Below are 23364 nucleotides of genomic sequence, written 5' to 3'. Positions count from 1 at the left end.
GAAGTTGAGAAGTGCCAAAACTCAACCTATTGGATAGAATAATGTTATCAGTGGGTCTATGAATAATCAATATGGTCTTTGCAGATCTTGTTATTTCAATTATTTTACAACAAAACAATGCTATTGAATCCACATCAAAGCATGCCATGTTGAATGCTGAGCTGAGACTAGCTTATAAGAATCTAAATATGCAGTCAGGGTATTTCTAATGTTACTATAAAATATGACTAAGAATTCTATCAGATCCAAGATTGTTGTAGATAATTGAATGCAGGAACAGGTGTCAAATTTCAAGTACCTGGACTGTAACATATCAACTTCAAGGACGATCTGGATGTAGAGGACAAAATAGGTAAATTTCAGTGGATATGCGGAAATATTACTCAAACCCTTGCAAGGGAAGTGGGGAGGGAAACGATTATGAATTGATAAAGATCCATGTATAATTATGACTGTGCTAGTCCTTCTCTATGTTAGCGTTCCATGGATCGCTAGTCAACAACAAGAAAGTAGAGTTTTGACAGTGGCGGCTCCAGAGGGGAGGGGGTTTATCATGGTGACAATTCTCCCTTCTCCCACACCCAGGAAAGCTTAGAAATTTTTTTATGTGAAATTTCATTCTATCAGGATGAATTCATGTTTCTAAAAGATTATTCATGAGCACGTTGAGTGCGGCTGCGAAAAATAGGCTTGTACGCGTGTGCTTTGATACAGGTCTCCCCAGTTCCTGTAGCTGTCCGGCCCACTATGCTATACAGGTATCTCGGTGCCTGTATACCAACTAAATAATATCACCATCTACAAGTCAGTCCATCAACTATTTCCAGACCTCAGGGCTAGAAATATTCACAGCATGAATGTATTCACTCAAATCCTCAGCAGACAAGTAGCAAGTGAATGACATTTTTCAGCTTCGACTATGAACAAAATATCGAAATGGATGAGGAAGTATGTATGATTTCTCTTTTTATTGATTCTTTATTAATCCTTTATCCAAAATGTATTTTGCCAGATACAGATAACGTTCGAGATGGAGTAGGAACAGGACTTATATATTGAATGATATTATTCTTTACAAAGAGATAATTCTAAATATAATACTGAAATACTGTATTATTTCATTTGAAAAAATAAATGGAGAAGTATAATAATTTTGTCGTGATGTGTACATCAGAAACAATTCTTTGGATTGACTGTAAAAGGCTCTGTAATGTTTTGCAGGGTTTCACAATAAAAATGTGAATACATGAAACCATTCAGCACTGCGAGACAACAACATGTATTTAGCATAGCACAGGTTCAGACTACTCAGTACTTATGAGACCTGCATAGCACTATTGAGTTCAAATTATTGAATATTATGGGCCAGTTTCTGAGCTCGGGATTTATAAGTTCTGGACTTACAGAGTTCAGGACTAAAAAAAGCGCTCGGGTCTAAATCGTCTTTCTGAGTCTATCTTCTACTCCTTCAAACTCCTGGATCCATTTATTCAAGTCCTCGATTAATTTGAGTCCATGACTCGAAGAAATAATCATGAGTGGAAATTCTCAATATTCTGCTGTTGTATTGTTGGCATTACAGCAGAACAGCAAATTGCAGCAGGATAATTACCTCCACTGATATAATTATAAATGGCAATGTAATTGAAATAGATCATTCTTAAAGTTACACACTTCTATGGAAAATATAAAAACTCTGATAGATTTGAATACTATTGTCAGTATACGTCTCAGTAGACGTATCAATCTATTTAAAAACAGTGATATTGAAGAGCAACTCACTGAAAAGCGAACGTACTGTTAGAAGGTGAGTAGCCTTACCTGCCCAACAACAGGAACCTGCCCGTGAGGTTGAGCCTCCTCGTGGCAGCCAGCAGTCCTCTCACAGTCATTCCCTCGCAGAAGCACACCACCACACGAGCGTTCCTGTCCTCGTTCAACTTGCGCAACACACTGTCAAACACCTCGTCATCTGCGTTGCTCAGCACACTGTCCTCTTTGGCTATGCATACGTTCGCCCGCAGGGCCAGCTCCTTGAAAGCTTGCATACCGCTTTGGCCATAGTTTTCTGCGGAAAATTGCAGAAAGAAGTGTTTGAATCTATAGTAATTTGAATAATTCGATGAAGTATACTCAATGCAAAACTACTCAGTATGCTTAGCGAACTGTTTTCTTCAGCTGAAGTATACTCAATGCAAAACTGGTTTTCTCCAGCTAAGCATAGGTTGGCACACGGAACAAGCTCGTTGAAAGCTTGCTTGTCACTGACAAGCACTTTTATGACGAGAAACAAAGAAATTGTGCTTGAAAACGAGAGATACAAGGGTTAAAAACAAGAGAAGACTCAAATCAAGATGGTGTTGTTCAATCCAGTAGATATTCAAATTACAATGGAATGATTTTATAATGTACAATAATAACTTTTAAAATTGAAAACAGGCTTGAACTGTTCCAAAAACTGTTCCTCTTTTGATCAATACATCATACAAAATTCGTAATAGGCCTAGTGAGATTCAACACCTCATTAACATTGATTTGCTGTCCTTGTCTGTCATTGGACAAATATATAGGTATATCCTTCTCCAACTCCGCATCGTTGCCAAATAGTCATTCATAGACTATAAAAGGAATACTGGAATAATAACTCAATATCAATTATTATTGAATCATGTAAGGATATACTGCTTATTGGATGAAATATATTTAGGATATTATTGATCACCCTTAACAAGAACCAACATTCCATGAATTATTAGATATACACAGTGATTGTGATAATTGAATCACAGCTATCTACTACGGAAGCCGGTGGAAAAAGAATATAGTATTGTGAAGTGTACCGTCCTATCATTCTCACTGACTCATTCACAACACAATCACACTACAGGTTATGTACCACATGTGCCACATTTTCAAATATTCACAGTCAGAACAGCGAATGAAACAAATTCTCAATTTGAAATTATAAGAGTGATCTATCAGAATGGAGTATGAAAGTGGAATGCAATAATATTATTTGTTTGAGGACTCTGAAGATGATCTCATTGATCATCCAGCTCTTGAAATCAGTCAAACCGTTTAATATTGTATGAAAATATTATTATAATCATATCAACGATACGAGCTCATGGAATATTCCAAGTCCTTACTTGGCGATTCAATCCTATTCAATAGAAAACGGAATGCTCAAGCTCAGCTAGCCTGAATGGTCCGCAATAGCATAGGGCAATAGCTATTTGCCAATATCGTTCAGGATGCCCAATACCCAATATCACTTTCCATACCATGTCTCTTCTAAGTGAACTTTCGGCCGAGAAACATTAGATTTTCGAATATCGGAGAATAATAGGAGAGAAGGATGAGAAGAGATTAGAGAAATGAACAAGAGACGAAAAGTAAGGAAGATAAGACGAGTTGGAGAGAAAAGGAAGAAGAAAAAGTTCTGATAGCTCTGTACTTGTTTCCAAACTCATATTTGACCAATATTGCCTTATCCTATGCTATTGCATTCTGTGCTTCAAATGATCCATTTCAAGATTCATGGAGAAGTACAATATTGGAGCAATCGTGTGAAATAATCCCCGTCAATCCAAAACTATGAAACAATCATTGATAGAACAGTTATTGGTTTATTGAATTCTGAATGTGAGATAATCTGCTCACTTACAAAAATTATACAATAACCCATCTCTATCAATTCCATATATCAAACATCCTATTTAGAAACCACAGGAAATATCCAAACCTGACTATGAAATTGAAAAAATCCATTTCACAACCAATTGAACAGAATTTACGACTTCCCAACTTGTGAATTGATAATCAATGGACAATATTGGTCGCATATTAATCGGTGATCAGTGTAATTTTGAAAACGTTTATTGCTTGAAAAAGTGTCGCTGAAACAAGACCGCCACAACTTTTCAACATGCGGTTGAAAATATTCGTGCTTAACGCTCGCATTTTATTTCGAGACATCTGGTAATAATTTATTGCTGTGGAGTTATTGCGGTGTGAAAGAGAGTTGGAGAAATGCGATTTCAACGATTTGTGAGAGCGATGAAGATAGTGTGAGTAGTTGGAATAGTGAATGAGTATGAAATGAGAGGTTTGATACCGGTTTTAAAGATTTCAACGTTATTACATTATAAGACTTTTGAGGAGTAGTCGGATCCAGAACCAAATTTCTAAAGATGTATTCATAGTTTAGATTTCTCAGATATTATATGATACAATGGGTGATACTTAAGAGACAATATTATTACGCACTAACTATTCGAGATTTATTCCGAAAATGAAAAAATACTACTACTATAATAGTATAATACAGTAAGCATACTATTGATATAGAGCGGTGATCATTGAATATCTTATAAATGTGTCTAAAGGAAAAAAAATATTTTTCTAAGAATTTTGGTGGACACCATATCACATGTAATAGTAATATGTTGACCACCTTACTTTGTTACAAGTCATAATACTCACAACAGGATCTGTTTTTCTTTCATTGAGGATTGCGGTAGGAAGAACTTCTCAAATAGGTCTACTAGCACACCACTACATATAACACACTTCATAGAAATGATCATCTCTGAATTCTAATAATTTTCAACAATGATTATCCCTGACGGAACAAAACGGGTGGGATCAGGAAATTAACTTCAACAAGCCCAAAATTGAAAGTTAAGGAGAAATTCTCCAAATTGTTCAGGCTAATTTTATCGTGGATCAGATGCTGGCTTTATGATTCAGAGGCCCAGGTTCAAATCCCGGCCCGGGCAAGATATAGACCACGACCACTCCCGTGTTTCGGATGGACTCGTTAAGCCGTCGGTCCCGGCTGCCTAAAAAGCAGTCGTTAGGTCATGTCAGAGGCCCTGAAATTGATCAGTTGCGACCTGAAAACTTTGACACCAGACCTGAGTCAGCCAGGTCACACGATATTATTATTATTATCGTTTTTTTAAGTTACTTTTAAATGAATAGCAGACCAGTAGGTAGGTAATAAAGATTCTTGGAAGTATCTATCTATCTATCCTAATATGGAAGCGCAATAGCACCGATCCATTCACTCATTTATTTATCCACCATGATTACAACTGAAAATTTACTTGACTAAATACGTAAAAATTTGGCAGATATGTTCAGTTATCCGTCAAGAAACGCACTAAAGAAAAAGAACCAGAGATGCACACAAAATCAGCGTTTTTCCTGCGCTATTCTGCGCTTTCTTAGCTATTTCATGAAGTGATTATTGTCAAAAAATGTTCAAATTCAGTGCACAAGTTCAGGTAAGATTTAAGCTCTTTTTCTCGTTACTAATGCACAAGCCTGATGTTGATGTGTACATCACCCTCAGTGAAAAAGTAGTTAGAAGAAGTAGCCGTTGCATGTATGTATAGAAAAGATTGTTTTATTCTTGTCAGTAGTAGCCGACGTATATAAACAACTTTATATATTACCAGAAAATAGTCATAGATTTGTTATTCGAGTCAAGTGATGAATAAATTGACATCGGTAGTCCAAGAGAAGGAAAATTTAGTTCTGTTTTTGTCAAGGAACACGTAACTGGGGATGAAAGGCTAGATTACCAGTGAATATTACAGTAGGACACATCAGACCAGCTTAGACGTCATAAAGGAAATGACACATTCACCCAAATTCACGCTCAAATGATAGCACTCATAATATGACCTGGATAAGAACGCTGCTCGTATAAGGGCTCAATATATAAAATCTCTACCTATTAACTTTTTATCTTTCTTCCACCGCGCCCTGAGTTACTGGAGAAGAGTGGAAACAAATCCTAAGCTACTGAGAGAGAGTGAAGAAGAAAATACTGAATTACTGAGGTAAAGCGAGATAAGAGATTGAAGTGATTGCGCATGTGTGAGCCTAATCTTTTAAGAAATAGCATGTGAGAATGTTTTAAAAAGATAGGAAACGTTCATGGAAGGAATTGAATTGAGAATGTAATGGCTTTTAATGGGTGAGTTGACATTCTGCCAGAACTTTCAACAGGGGTTTTGAGGATTGCATTTTCTTTCATGAAACATTAAGGTCTGTATGCCTAGCAGCAGTCAACTCGAGCTTAAATTAATCCACTATCAGATCAAAGTTATTGATTTGAAGTTAAAAATAGCTAGTTTGAGCCACCAGTTTGTTACTGTGATCAAGTACAATCAGTAGATCTTGACTCATTTGTTCGGAACTATGATGATCTTTGATTATAAAAATACAGCATTAATTGAAATCCCATATTGTAATCGACACTTTGGGTTGTGCTGTATTTGATTTATAGAACATTCAATAGATCGATTTTATAACCCTCACAGCTCACGTTAACTTACAGCTTATTAGTTCGACTCTTAGTTGACCAGCAATTCCAGGACTGAGAAGTACACTTGAAATGATGATGACCCCTACTTTAAGGAAATTTTCTGCAATCAAAAGTGAGGATAACAGTATTGATTTTTGAGCTACGCCTGTTGTTCCTCTTATTCCAATCATATCTATGACGTCCAAAAATGAGAACAGCGGGCTCGCTTCGCTCGCCTGCATGTAGACCTGAACGGAACCTCTACCGAATTCTGGACCACCGACTGGATTGTCCAAAAATGAGATCAGCGGGCTCGCTTCTCTCGCCTGCATGAAGACCTCGGCGGAACCTCTGTACCAAATTTGAACGTATTATGTCAATTTGATCTCGAAAAACACCTGTTACTATATCGGTGTATCTTTGGCGAACAAAATTCTTCCACCTCAGCTAAACCTGTGTACTGAATTTTTCTAATATATATCCATCAATCATTGAAAAAGGTGAGGAAACGCAAAAAAGTTAAGAAAATACTAATTTTGGCTAATTGGATAAATTGGTATTTAGGAGGTCCTGTATAATTGCATTTCAATCTTCAACTTGGTGCCAACCTAACAAAGTCAACTCAACTTAATGCCAACCAGACAAAATTTTTAATTTAGTTACCAGAACAACTGTTTCGAAGAGGTACTCTCTCTAGATTATAGTTCTATATTAACTTATGGTATGGACATTTCAATTCTAATTTTAAGATATTGAAATAAGGAGAATATACATGCTAAAAGAATTTGAAACCCTTAAAAACCACGCTTAGAGTAAAAATATCGCCAAAAGATTTCTTAGTGCGTCTCTAAAGGGCTAACTGAACATACCTACCAAATTTGAACGTTTTTGGTCCGGTAGATCTTTAGTTCTGCGAGTGAGTGAGTGAGTCAGTCAGTCGGTGAGTGAGTGCCATTTCGCTTTCATTTATATAGATTATAGGAGAGATTGAGATTATTTGAAGTGAGATCAATTTCGCAGATCACCAGTTACATTCAAATTATTGGTAATTATTATTAAACAACAGGCACAGGCCAGAATTTTTCATTCCTCTTCCCTAATTGTCTCTTCAATTTGTGTTCTAGAAGAAATCTCAATTGAAATGTATTGAAGCAAGTCTCTTTATATTTGGCAATTTTGGTCACATTAGCCTATATGAAGCTATTGATGGCTATGAAGCTTTAAACGACCTTTTCAAAAAGCACAACATCAAACACAAAAACGTATCCAGCATTTCAAAAATTCTCGATTTCTAAACCACACTGGTAACAAACATGCTGAACATGTTTGTATGTTATAGCATGCTCAACATACGAGGTAACATGCTATCAAAGTGAATGGGAGATGAAGCCTTGGCGGCTGTCAGACTTGTTCAGCGTGTGTGTGGCCACAGCACGGTTTTTGCCATTTGTGAAAGAACACCTCAAAAAGTTTTAGATTCGAATTTGACACAAAGCAGTTGTGAATATGGAAGGCGGCTTTACACTGAACAGTGCAGTGTATGATGCTACTTCACATCTTGACTCGTGTGTGGGGTGGGGGCTTCTTATCATGCGTGATCAATAATTCACGGCATATGAGTGGCTTGCATCACGCCTCTATCAAACGTGCTTATCACACTCTTCGTCTATTTTTTCTCGTATCCGTTCTTCTTTCTCTTCTCCTTCTTAATTTTTTCTTCTTATTATTTTCCTTCTTCTCCTTCTTCTCCTTCTTCTTCTTCTTCTTCTTCTTCTTCTTCTTCTTCTTCTTCTTCTTCTTCTTCTTCTTCTTCTCTTCTTCTTCTTCTTCTTCTTCTTCTTCTTCTTCTTCTTCTTCTTCTTTCCTTGATTATTTCCATAACAATATGATATGCAATCTCTTATTCTTTAGTTTAGTTTCAAAAGTTCTTCTCAATTGTGCACATTCCTTCTTTCTCTTCTCTTCTTCCTTGTTATTGTAATTTTTCCACTAGTAATTTTTCCATGCTCAAATGTTTATTTAGGTACTTTGTTACTACTTCCTACCAATATCCATATTTTGATATGGTCTGATATCTTGATATTCGATTCTTTCTCACAGTAAATCATACTATTCCTATTTCATTATATAAAAATATTATTCATTATCAGTTGTATAATGTATCTTTTCTCATGTGATAACTTTCTTCAAAGATTTTTCGTTTTCCTGCTGGCTTTTTCTTCTCTTTTGCAGTTTTTACTGGATTCCATCCGTTTCATCATTTAATTGAATTCTCCTCTCTTCACTTGTACAATTTCATCGTGTAAAAATTCCACTTTCAAGTCCATTAACGAAAAAAAATCAAGTATAAATCTCCCAATCCAAACAATAAATTCAATGAGGAACAACACCAAGTACTCCTCTGGTTTTCTCCTCCGTTCTCTTCTCTTACTTCTCATTTTTCTCCTTGCCCTGATACTTTACTTCGTCTCCCCAAACATTGTCTGTTTCATTGTTTCCTATAACAGACCAACATCTTCACTGTCAATCTTTTTCTCTTAGCCTATATACGAGTTCTCGCATTCCTCTTGGCCCTTTTCTTTTCTCTCACACGTTCTCTTTTTTTTCTTATCACACATCGCCAATTTTTCCTCTCGCTCACACCTTCTTTATTGCTTCCCAAGACGAAAGAAAGAGACAAGAAGTCAAAGATAAGTGTTTATTTATTTGCACAGATCTCTTTGGTGTGACACGAGACAAACAAGAATGTTGTTTGCAAATGAGACAGAAAGACTGTGAAGGAAGAAAGATTGTGTGGGAGCGGTGGAGAGGAGACAGTATGGAAGAGAGTCATTGTTTATCTGAAGCCAATATGCATGCATAGGGTGCTTTCTATTTGAATACAGTGAATTATTATGGGATCCAGAAGGGATAAGATTACATTGGAGAACAATGCACTTTTACCGTATATTGGATTCAGTTGAGATTGAAAACTTGTTGATTTTCACCTCACTTGGATGAAATGAGCTGGTTTCCGTTGTACCAAAATTAAATTCTATAATAGTTAACTATAATTTTATTTTAGTTATTTGAATGATTATAATTAGTCCAGGCAATGAATGCTCAAGAAAGGGTATAGGGGGAAAAGATGGGAAGACAATTTTTGACCCCGCAGTTTTGTTTAGGGTAGTTAGGAGGTAAACATATCGAAAGTCCCCACTCCTACCCGCTGTGCTAAGGGGATGGGGGTGGTTTGAAGGTACCATCTTTTGGTTTCTCGCATAAAACTCAAAAACTATGTATCCTAAGGACTTGACTGTCATATAGCAAATTAAAGCTTACATAATTTCCCACAATATTCATCACACACTTTTTTTTATATCTCCACTAGTTTTCGAGATATCCGCTCTTGAAGGTGTGACATTTTTGGAAAAAGCACGTTTGCCACCTTTTTTTTATATTTTTGCTCTTATAACTATTTAAAAATCGACGGGAAAAATCCATGCTGATTAGGAGCTTATAAGGCTCATAAGTTGAAGGCGTTTAAATTTTCTTCAATTTGATGTATAATTTCACGCTTTTGCGAATTTCCCTACACCTTTTATAGCAGCTTTAGTGTTGAGTGTGAAATCTCAATTTTTGCAACAATAGACCAATTGACAAAGTAATTTGGAGGGAATCTTTTAAACAAAATTTTTGACTTTGCATCTCTGTTGAGACTAGTTAGGAGGAGAACATATCAAAAGTCCTCATTCCTAACTCATGTGCTAAGGGGATGAGAGTGGTTTAAAAGTTGCATTTTGCAGCGTTCTGCGTCCACTCTCATATCTAGAAAACAATGCGTTCAACCGGCCGAAATAACTATTCAAAAATGAAGCTTGAAAAATTTTCTTCACTTTTTGTTTTGTGGAATTTTGTGATATTTCCAACAGTTACCGATATATTCGCTCTTGAAGGTGTGTTATTGTTGAAATAACAGGTTTTTATCCTATGTTTTGCTCTTTCAGGGCTTATACCTCTCCAACAATGCATCATAAAAACTGTTGCTTATCGTAGGTTTGTCGAGCATTGAATTCTCTTTGAAATGATGTATTAATAATTCACTATTCAAAGTTTTCCTCTCATTGTTATAGCAGCTTCAATGTAGGGGGTGAAAGTTTCATAGCTGTAACAATAATTGATCGTTTGACCATGACATTTGCAGGGGGTGTCAGTGACACAATTATTTTTGACTTTGCAGCTAAATTTGGACTGGTTAGTAGGTGAACATAGCAAAAGTGCGCATCTTTATCCCCTCTGGTGAAGGTGTTGAACCGCTGAGTTAGCACTTGTTGCAGCTATGAAACTTTCACCCCCTACATTGAAGCTGCTATAACAATGAGAGGAAAACTTTGAATAGTGAATTAATAATACATCATTTCAAAGAGAATTCAATGCTCGACAAACCTACGATAACCTACGATAATTTCAAAGAGAAAAAATAGAAGAGTTATGAGAGCAAAAATAGAAAAAAATTGGTGGCAAACTGCAATGAGACTCTTTTCTACAAGATTTTTCATCCAGTCTTATTTTCAACTACTTGTTTATTTTAACATCAAAACATAATAGAATTATCACCTCATATTCTTCTTTTCTATTTCATTTTGGGATGTTAAATCATATGAGCCATGTACAGATTAACCATTCATATGATTGCAACATAACGATATTCCCTGCTCCCAAATAGAAAATTTTGATGAAATAGAAAATTCAAGTTACTTATTCAGAGAAATTTCTTTTTGAAGTGATATATCCATTTTCACATGCATATGTTATTAATAGAAATTATTCTATTTATATAAACATACAATACATTCTTTACAATATAATTTCGACATCTTTAACATAATTCTCTTTTGTTTTTTTTTACAAACTTTCAATAATAATATATAATTCATCAAGAATATAACATGAGAATGAGAATATGTTGTTGTTTGTTTCTTAGCACTACAGCCCTGGGTGGGCCTTGGCTTCTTCCGTCAATCGCCTCCACTCGTTCCGGTCATTCGCCATCCTTCTCCATCCACGAATCCCCATTCTATTCAGATCTCCTTCGACATCCTGCAGCCACCTTCTCCTGGGTCTCCCTCTTCTTCTTACTTGAAAAATTTCACCCTCAAGCAGTTGTCTCTGGAGTCTGTTCTGCCTCATTCTCCATACGTGTCCCAGCCAGCTGATTCTTCGTGATTTGATGAAACGAACTATGTCCTGGTTTTGGAGGATATTGTTTATCTCTCTGTTGCTTCTTATTCTCCATGTTCCATCTTGCCGAACTGGTCCAAAAATTCTTCGGATGATTTTCCTTTCAAAGACTCTAAGTGCAGATATATGAGAATGAGAATATAACAGAATATAATATCATAATATCTAACTTTTTCTATTCATAATACAAACATTCGATGATAATATGATTATAATTGAACAAGAAAATAAGTATACAACAATGTATAGTATTATAACATATGAATATAGTTCATGTCATCTCAATTCTATTCCTTGAATAATTTAAGATCATTCACATTATATGTTCCTATTATTTCTTCCCCATCTGCAATGGTATATCCATTTCCACATTTGATTTTAAGAACCTCATAAGGCCCTTTATGAAGAAGTAACAATTTTTCCATTATTTTATCAAAGGAGTTAGACAATTGGCGATTTTGGACAAGAACTTTATCACCTATCTTAAATTCAGTCTCAATTTTGATTTTTTATCATAATTCTTTTTTCTTAGATATATAACATATTACATCATGTTTTATATTGTCATGTAACTCTTGCTCCGATATCACAACCTGATCTCCGGGAAATTTGATTATTCTTTCTATTTTTCGATTCGGTTTTTTGTTATATAAGGCCTCAAAAGGAGTCATGCCAATACTCATGTGAAACGTATTATTTAATAATTCCTCTACTACTTGAACATATTTTCCCCAGTTAGCATGATTGTTGTGGCAGCATGTTCTAAGCATTCTTCCCATCTCCCTTAATGGCCTTTCTGCTAAATTACTGGCCGGGTGATAAACAGCTGACTTATATGTTCTTATTCCTAACTGAGATAAGGTTTCTCCCCATTTTGGTGAGGCGAATTGTGTTCCATGATCACTAACTATTATTTTTGGTGTTACAATCTGGGTAGTATATTCGTTTATAAGTCGGTTCAATATTACTCAAGTAGTTGCTCTCTTTATATTATAAAATTTTAAAAATTTTGTGAAACCATCAATTATTATGAAAATATATTGTACATTGTCCCCTCTTCCTTTGGGAAATGGTCCACAGATATCCACATATACTTTTCCAATTTATATTCACTGTATTCGCTCATCATCTCTCCTCCATATTTCATATTTGTTATTTTTGTTTTTTGGCAAAGTTCAATTACTTTCAATATTCTCCTGTCAACATTTTTAAACGTGGAGTTTTCTCTTATCATTTCTATTGTTCTCTTTCCCCACATGTGTCCATTGGTGATATGATAATCTAAAATCATTTCATTCACTAATTTCTCTGGTACACACAAAGCCCATCTATTAGTTTTATTATCTTCTTTTGAAGAGAATGCCATTTTCAATTAAATATTGAAGATATAACTTAGATTGGCGCCCCACGTTGAGTGCATTCTTTGCAATGAGACTCTTTTCTAGAACTTTTTCCATCAAGTTTTATTTTCAACTACTTGTTCATAACAACATCAACACATAATAGAATATTATCACTCCATCTTCTCCTTTTTTATTCATATTGGAATGTTGAATCATATGAACCATGTACAGATTAACCATTCATATGATTGCAACAATACAAAATGTGTTTTTCCAAAAATGTCACACCTTTAAGAGTGGATATCTCGAAAACTAGTGGAGATATGAAAAAAGTTGTGTAATGAATACTGTTGGAAACTATGTAAGCTTCAATTTGTTATAAGACAGACAAGTCCTTAGGATATATAGTTTTTGAGTATTATGCGAGAAACCAAACGATGGTTCCTTTAAACCACTCCCACCCCCTTAGCAAAGAGGGTAGGAGTAAGGACTTTCGATATGTTCACCTCCAAACTACCCTAAACAGAACTACGGGGTCAAAAATTGTCTTCCCAACTTTTCCCTCTATAACCTTTCCTTGACTTGACTAAATCGAATTTTGTCAGTTTGTAATTCAAAAAGATTTATATTTTGTATTTTGTTTTGCAAGTTGGCAAAACTGCTGTTGAACAGCTGGACTGTTATGCTGTATCCACTACTGAAGGCTTAGTCACTCACTAATTCATTGGATTTTGGCATTGTCTAACTTAAAATTTGAGAAATGGTTTCTTATTTTCGTTCATTATTTAGTATTATCTCCCAACATAAATTAATTTTGCTAAAATAGGCTCCGGCCTTCTTTCTTTTTGTATTTTTGATTGAGTCCTTCTAAACCCAGTTGGGTTAGTTTGAACCTTTTTTCCAAATTTGTTTAACTTGAATTAGCTTATAGACTTATTTTATCACGTTCACATGTTCTGAAATATTCATCTATATTATTTTTAGAATCTTGTAATATTCCTTCATATTCTCATCATTATTACGAATTCATTGAATATATTTTATTCTCATCTACTAAAGTTAAATTACGAAACGTTATAATTTCTCTGCTTTCTGACTAGACCTAACCTGTTCAATGAAACAAACCTGACCTGAATGAATAGCTTCAACATTAAACTTTATTCGCATAATAATATTTTATTTGTTTCTCCTTTCATTGAGAGAATATACCATCATGTATGTGGAAAGGAAAAAATAATAATAATGTGAACAATAACTGCTCACAAAGTGATTCATGAAGCCCTTGTCTGTAAGCAGGAGTTGAGAGGGATATGAGAGGAGAAAAAACCCTACACTCACACACACATACCACACACACACACACACACACCACATACACACACACACACACACACACAACACACACAACACACACACACACACACAACACACACACACACACACACACACACACAACACCACACACACACACACACACACACACACACACACACACACACACACACACACACACAACACACACACACACCAACACACACACACACACACAAACACACATACACACACACACACACACACACACACACACCACACCACACACACACACACACCACACACAACACACACACACACACACACACACACACACACACACACACACACACACACACACAACACACACACACACGCACACACACACACACACACACACACACACACACACACACATACTCACACATATACACACACACTAACACACACACAACCACACACATACACATACACATACACACACACACACACACACACACACACACACACACACACACACACACACACACACACACACACACACACACACCACACACACACACACACACACACACACACACACACACACACACACACAGACACACACACACAGACCAATACCCAAAAACCACGTTTTTGGACTCAGCGGACCTTGAAACGTATAGAAATTTAGAAATTGGGGTACCTTAATTTTAATCGGAAAGCAATACTTTCCTTAACTATGGTAATAGGGCAAGGAAAGTAAAAATAGATACATTCAATATTGTGATGAAATATATTGAGCAATATACATTCATATTCTTCTACATAATTATGACAGAGTAAGATATTACTATACTCTTTACAAGCCTCATTATAACTACATTTCAGGTTCATTTTCTTGAATATAGTATTATTATTTTCCAGTGAAACTCACCCCAAATGTTTCTCATCTGGAACTACTAGATGATTGCAGGTGTAAAAACATGATTTGCATTGCAAATAGCCATAAAAACGACACACAGACATGAAACAATCATCATCAAGCTGTGTGAGTACAGATCTCTCATCTGCTGCAATCTCAACAAAAGTGTGAATTTTGGACAATTTCTCTCGAAAAAAGAGAGCACGTGTATCAATTACCATCTGGACAATGTTCCTAGATGCTGATTGCTTTTCCTTTCATCTCGTTTGCAATTGTGTCTTCCTTCTTTAAATCCATTTTGTTTTGCGCATCATTTCCCATTGTTTCATGCTTTCTTTTGAGGTAGTGTCCATTTCTACTTTTCTTTTCAATGTTATGTATCATTTCCTGAATTGTATTCTTCCTCTATTTGATATCTATCATTCCATCATTATTTCTCTCTACACATTAGCTGAGTTGCTGTGCAAAGTACAAAGGTGATCGACTATTGTGTATGATTGGAATTTTAGTGCTGGGCAGTGATATAATGATGATTAAAATAAGCTTACTCTTCATACACATTCACTTCTGATCTCTTCCATTTTCATCCCTTTCTTTCTTCTGCATCCCCTTTTCTTAATCTACTGAGACATTTCTTTCATCTTCACTCTCTCACGTGACACACGTTCATCTTCTTCCATTCTTCTTGTTGCTTCATCAAATCCTTTATTGTGGTTAGAATATTACTGGAGTCGAAATTTGATCCGAGTTGTTTAAGTGAAGCAGCATAACCTATTTTTTGGACATTCTTCTATCAAAATTCGGAAAGGTAACAGTTTTGGGCAGGCCTGTTGATCCGTTTCTCATCATGTATATTATTCGTGTATTATATAGAATGTGAAAGGAATGAAATTATTAAGACCAAACTCTCACAATTCTCTTTCTCCCTTTTTCCCTTCCAATTTTCCCTCTCTCAGTCACTCTTCCACTTTTACTGATTTTTCTCCTCCTGCCGTCTCATCCAAACATCCTTTCCATGATCCCCTCGCATACATTTACCTGCTTATATGTCTACTCCCCCTCCCCGAGACATCTCACATCGTCCTTTCCCAACTCCTGTTCCTTCTCCTCCTGCACCTCCACCTCCACCAGCTCCTCACCATCACAACCACCTCGCCGCCACCACATCACACTCTTTCCCCTCCTCGTCATCATCATTCTTCTCTTTCATCCTACTTCCAGCCTTCTCTCATCCTCTTTCATCCCCTCCATCACTATCCCTACATTCGTAATTAGAGTCCAATTTGAACCACCTAAACATTATACAACTGTATGTCCTATGAGAGTGAGAGCAATGTCCAATTATAGTTAGCCAGCTCTACCTGTTCAGGGCTGATTTCCAACAGGGTAGCAAACCAAATTCCATGAGGGTGTAAAACCGAATTTTACGGGGTATGACTTCAAATTTTGGGGGTCTATGATGGGCAGCAATCAGGTACTGCTGCAATCATTTTTTGCTTTGTGCAATCAACGAGTAATTGGTTTGCAGAGTGCACTAAGGGGTTGCTTAGCTGTAATTGGTGTTTTTTGTCATGGAACTGGAGTTCAATCACCTTCACTGTGGCCAGACAGACACTAAAGCAGTCTAAAAAAGACAGCACTGAACAGCCTAAACTACGTTTCTATCTACATCATACAAAAATTTCGCGTATAAGTTTTCACTTGAGTCTCCTCTAATCACTGTACTTTTTTCTGCTTCAATGTATTGGTTTGGGAGAATATTTTTTACAACTTTTATAATTAGCCCACTATATATATTATTCAATTTCAATTTCAATTTCAATTTCAATTTATTGGAAAAAAAAAGATACATTGTAGTGAATGTAGTTAATCAGTGTGGATGCGACAGGCACACTGCCCAAAACCGCACTCCACACAAAATAATAAAGAATAATAAGAAAACAAAAACAACTTATACAGAAATTAAACAAACTTCAGAATTACATGCTAAATCTTAAAATAAAATACTAATTATTTATATCATTAAATTCTATTCGTATTGTACAATATAAATAATTTTAATTAAAATAAGAAAATAAGTTTAATTGAAATAAGAATAGAGAGAATAAGTTCAATATAAATGAAAAAAAAAGTCGACCATTTGAACTACACAAAATTAAAAAGAAAAAAAATAAAACAGAGAAGAAGTAAGGTAAAGACATATATTTATATATAGATAGCAGAAGAAGAGAGGAGAGAGAGTGCTTGAAGTTAAACATTGACAAAAGAACTAATATTCAAGTATTATAGAGCATGATTTAATAAAGGCATTCAAAGAAGGATTGAAGAGATCGATATCACGAGATACTGTGTTGAAGAGTCTCATGGATCGATTGATGGGTGAGTTATAATCCTGCAACGTTCGAGATCTTGGTATAAAAAACAAAAAATATGTTCACCTCTTCTTCCCAAAAGTAAAAAATTAGTACTTCTAGAATAAGAATAAGAATGATTTTTATTCCTTTAGTGCATACAAACAATACTATTGGAAACGTCAAATTGGAATTATTCATTCTTAATACGTTCCAATAGAATAATAGAATCTATCTAGTACTCAAATACAAATTTCCATCTCAAACTCTTTGAACAATTAAACAGAGTTCTTTGGAAAAGGAGATTGACTGATACCTTTTTCCAGTATGGACCGAGGATATGTTAATATCACTATAATTATATATATATTATATATATAATATATATATATATAGATTATATATATATATATATCTTATATGCTATAGAATTGAAAATAAACAGGGAAAAATCATGTGGAAGTCATATAGAATATTGTGGGTTGATTCCAACTGGAGATTTCAGTGGAGCAGCTGACAGAGTATAAGCGGCATTTCAAGCGAGTTCTTCAACCAGGGCACTATTCTAATTGTGGGCATATAAGGTTTGCATCAGATCTTTGAATTTTAAGTCGTATGATAGTTGAAACTCTTCCGGAGTACGTGTTACATCCAGTCTGTGTTCGTTCTGAAGGCTCTCAAGACACAATTTTTCTATAAACTACTTTTTTGACTCAATCTTGCAATTCGCAGATCAAGTTCGCAAGATTTTCATCCACCAACAGCTGAAGAAGCAACTTTTGAGTGTCTTTGAATTCAATTCGAATTTCACGACGATAACAACATTGGAAAGAAGCCGAGTAATCTCATCAAAGTGATTTACCTGCGACTTTTGCTTGGAGTGAAGCAGCGCTCAACTTTTGAAAAGTGAATGAAATTATCGTCATTCAACTCGTTACTTCAGCAAAGTCCTTCTGTGCTTTGTGATCTAAGTTTTGCGGCCCGGATTTCGGGTCTTTGCGCTTAGCGAGTGGTGCTGCTTTGTAGCAAACAGTCGATGCATTACTCGAACAAAACGCTTGAAAATACATTGTTGTGGCTTGCAACTTAGACTTGATGCTTGTAGCTTGAACTTCGCTCAAATTATTTCGAGTAACGCAACTTGTTATTGTTGTATTTCATAGGACTCGTTTTTTTTTCGTTGAAACTCAGTTCTAATTTAACAAAAACATCAGACATTAGGGTGTAACATATTATCATGGTGAGATTAACTCTGAACTGTCATCACTACTAATGGGAAATGATTATTGTATCAAATTAATCTCAGTGTAGACAAACACTACTTAATTACATCTTCCCGTTTCACGAGAACATATTCTGTATGAAATCTGGCAAACGAGGAAAACTTAGAGATTTACGAACATAGAACTACGTGGAACGACTGTACATGTAACAAAATACTGCTTCTGTGATGTTTATCATTGAATTTGCATCAATACTAATTAAAATTGACTTTTAAAGTCTCAGGATAGATCTAAGCCCACATTTTCTTCAACTGTGGTTTCAGGACACAAGCTGCAAGTAACGAAAACAAGAGTTCTCCAAATGTAATACATCAATATTTATGCAATGGTAACAAGATCGAAGATTGCTGATATAGAACACAAGAATCCGCCAGTGTACTAAGACCGCCTAAAAAGTTCCCTCTAATTGTCAATAATGTTGGTTATCTCACTCAAACTCCATACGCTCCTAGCCTCTCACTCAAACTTTATACGCTCCTAGCCTATCACAGAAAAATCTGGTATGGCGCACTCACACAACTTTCCTTGCCGTTATGAAAATTGATCACCTGACGCTAGTGTCCCCGCGCATCTCAAGTCTACTATTCAAAGATTTGAGCCAGCTGGTGACAGGGCAACAACGCTGGAGACACACGAAGTCTGCTATCTCTTCAAAGTGAATCATTTGATAGAATCAACACTTGCCAACAGTTTGCAATAATTGGATATTCACATTTTCTCGAGTTTCGAGCTTATTTTTAATTCTAGGTGCAAATGTTACGAAACATTAATTGTAGAGATTCTCATGCTTAATCTTTTCCATTCAAATTTTTTTGTTTAAATTGTATATGAAGCCTGATAATTGAAAATCTAAAATCGAACTTTGCATAGATGGGGCTGAGCTCATGAAATTTTCACAGATATGGGACTTGTGGCAGTTGATAGAGCTTATCGATGACTATTTCAGGTATAACTTTAATCGAAATCGTTGAAGCCGTTTTTGAGAAAATCGCGAAAAACCCTGTTTTTGACAACATTTTCGCCATTTTAGCCGCCATCTTGAATCGTATTTGATCGGAATTGTTTGTGTCGGATCCTTATATTGTAAGGACCTTACGTTGCAAATTTCAAGTCATTCCGTTGATTGGGAGATGAGATATCGTGTACACAGACGCACATACACTCATACACACACACACACACACACACACACACATACATACATACAGACCAATACCCAAAAACCACTTTTTTGGACTCATGAGACCTTGAAACGTATAGAAATTTGGAAATTGGGGTTCCTTAATTTTTTTCGGAAAGCAATACTTCCTTACCTATGGTAATAGGACAAGGGAATTGAAAACAGAGTAAACTCAGTTCAGCTCAGCTGTAGTTGATTTCCAATTGTGCTCATGGATAAGTGTTAGCTGTATTCCAATGTTGCATTAAGCTCAGACATGTTGAACAGATTAAAGCTAATACTTTCCTCCCTATTACATATTGAATCTCAACATTATTCTCCTTTCCCTCATAGGCATCCCTGATTGATCATATCAATAACATCAATCCTGTTTTTTTTTTTTTTTGGTTTTCACATAGATCATGAACAAATAATGATACTATCTACACGATAGAAGAATGAGAGTTTGTTGTTTTCGATTGGGAAACAATTCTATAAGAATACTCCTGAAAACTATGAGAATGATTGTATTCTTGTAGAAATGTTGCAACTTTTTCACCAACTCAGGGTGGCAATCGATCCATCGCTTGAAACACAGCGCGACCAAAATCGAATTTTATGCCTCGAATCAGTTTTCCTCGCGAAAATTGAGTTTTCCAACAGCTCCTCCACCGCTTTTCCGTTCTGCTCCTCTTCCTTCCTTTGCGACTAAAGAGCAACAATCTCTCTCCAAAGTCACTCTCTTTCTCTTTCCTCCTTACTGACTCACGTTCTTTCACTTTATCTCTTCAAACTCTCTCCTGCAACACCTTACACCAAATACAATTGATTCATATTTCACCTCCGTTTCAACATTTACAGTTGGTGGATTCGTTTTTTCTAAGGCCTAAAAATCATTAAAGGTCATTCTTTCTTTTGCTGGTTTTGAATAATTGCAAGATGTAAGAAACATAGCAACTTCTGACAGGTTACTTTGTTGGCTTTTCATCTCTGGATGAACCTTTATAGAGGATTAACGTCTTAGAGGACAAGTATTGATAACATGGTTGATTCATCTTGGAACCCACAATCAACATGCTGTTCTGTTCAGAGTTGAAGTTCCATCACACTCTTATTGATCAATTTTTGCCTCATAGATCAAGAAAGCAGAGTTATATTGAATACCTTCAGAAATCGTTCAATCCATTCTCTTGCTCCAATTAATTATTTTTTAATCACAAGAAGTAGTTCGTGTGATGAATATTTCGTAGAAGTTAAGCATGAGCAGGCTGTACTAGAATTCCAGCTCGACTAGAATTGTACTAGATTGATGTTTTGTCAGTGCGATAGCGATAGAGAACATGAAGGTCAATTCATTGGAAATTGCATTTTGTAACTACTTCATTCGAAAATATTAAATTATCGAAACTTTTCTCGAATTCACAATCTTCCTTAGCTCACGAGAAACTGTTCCCATAATGTTCATTTGAACTTATTCCATTAGTACATCCGCAAGTATGAAAATATGAATTCGAATTTCTTGTAATGTTGTGAAGCTCTAGAAAACTCTATATCCGACAACCATCCTGAATGTTGAAAAAATAAGCAGTTCGATGCATTGGAAATAGGTTTTTATGCAGGCCTTATACATTTTCAGATCTTCACATCTTGTATTGAATTCATGCTGTCTCACTGCAATAGTGAGCTTGGAATGACAATTATTCTGAATGCCAGTTCCTTTTTGTGACGTGAAGCACTTGAAAACGTTGTAGCAGTTCTGTAGTTAGGCCCAGTTTACTGCAATCTCGGGAGACTTGTACGCCACTTGACAACATTCCGCTTCAAATCCTCAAGGCCCCCTTCAAGAAAGAATTCACCTCATCAATGTCTCTTACCCAATAAACCTGGAAGGAACTTTTCACTTTTCACCGATCATTCTTGAGAGCAAGCTGGAGGAAAGACTAGGCTGTGAAATCAGACAAATCTTTACTCTAGTTAGTTGTGCTATATTGATTCAATCAAAACTATATCAATCACATCGGATGTTAAGATGTATTATAATCATATTAGTATCGAAATGAGACGTATGAATGGAGATTGTTTGTCACAAAACCTCGATTGGCAAACAACAGAAAATGAATACATACAATGTATGGTAAATAACAAAGCGAAATATAGATAATCGGAAAGCTTAAAATATCAAATCCAGTGGAGTCAGACTGTTCTCATGGCTATATTATTGGAGTACTGTAAACGTATGTTATTGTCTCGGTCAACGACAGAGCTAGATTTTTGATTCGTTAACAAAACTAACAGCTAATCGTATCCATATTGGTTGAGTTCAAAGCCACTGATCGGTGAGTGAACGATGAGATCGGTGAGTGAACGTGGCTCTGAACGAACCACTGTTTTGTCGCTGAACGATGCATAGACTCACATGCAGCGCTAGTTTTGGAATTGAAATCGGCCATTAAGGGGACAGCCTGGAAGATTATTACATACCAAAGATCTTGAAGATTTTTGTGATCTATAATATTACAAAGAATATATATTATATAATATCCAGTGCTAAGATACCTCAATGGAACCTTTAATTTCAAGTAAGAGCTAGCATTGGGGAGGCATAGGTATTGTGCGTTTATACCTCTTCAAGGTCTTTGATCTAACTGTTAAGAAAAAAAACGTCATATCCGGTTCGTTCACTGATCAGTTGATCGTACTTTTCCACCAATGGAAAAGAACGTAAATAGAGTAGCTGAACGTTGTGAAATTGTGGTACCTTTGCCCTTGGAGGGTTACCTCTCATGATAGAGCGATGATATTGGTATTTATAAGAGCAGTCGCTAAATTCCCTCTTTTGCGAATAAATTCACAAAAAATTATGGCCGTCCGGCTCGCAAAATTACTGGGTTCAAACCTCAGCTCTAGCTCAGTGGTAGATACATGGATTTTACAAATGCAAGTAATCACCATAAGGTTCAATGACCTGTGATTAATAGTTATTACAGCTGCTTCTATGAAGTTCTTGAAGAATACCAGTGAGGAAATTAAAAGAATATTTGATGACTGATTATCAGTAACCATGTACCACTAGAGAATGATAAGGACCAACTATAGTTGTTTCTAGTTGATTCTTAAAACGCTCGTCGTGAATACAGGTATTCACCAATATATCCTTCCAAAATTCCTTAGAACTTACAACGCCAGTTCTTGAAGATCTCTGGATCCTTATATGATATAACTGGAACCTTATTAATATAATTTTTTAATATACTTGTTCTGGCAGATTAAAGTGAATATCATCAAAGGATGATAAATATTGAGTGCTCTGAATAAGATTAATATTACTTGATTCAATAATTTTAAGTGCTGCTGAATATCTATTGGTACTAAAACAGCTCAAACTGTATGTCACAAGATGAGTTAGGATAAAATAAATTTCTACGATTTGTATGCTGACATAAAACACAAAATATATTCCCATAAAAATGTGTA

The 23364-nt window shown here is 35.7% G+C and overlaps 1 protein-coding gene across 1 annotated transcript in view; it reads right to left on the bottom strand.

Moving 5' to 3' along the window:
• LOC111053765 (metabotropic glutamate receptor 1-like) overlaps positions 1–23364 on the bottom strand; it is a 264669-nt gene that overhangs the window by 95132 nt on the left and 146173 nt on the right. The window contains exon 5 of the mRNA XM_039431937.1: positions 1822–2068. Coding sequence (XP_039287871.1) covers positions 1822–2068 — 247 coding nt within the window. The remainder of the gene's footprint in view (positions 1–1821; positions 2069–23364) is intronic.

Source organism: Nilaparvata lugens, chromosome 7, assembly GCF_014356525.2.
Source record: "Nilaparvata lugens isolate BPH chromosome 7, ASM1435652v1, whole genome shotgun sequence".
Lineage (NCBI taxonomy): Eukaryota > Metazoa > Arthropoda > Insecta > Hemiptera > Delphacidae > Nilaparvata > Nilaparvata lugens.
Note: the sequence above shows the minus strand (reverse complement) of the source record. Positions and strands in the feature narration are given on the sequence as shown.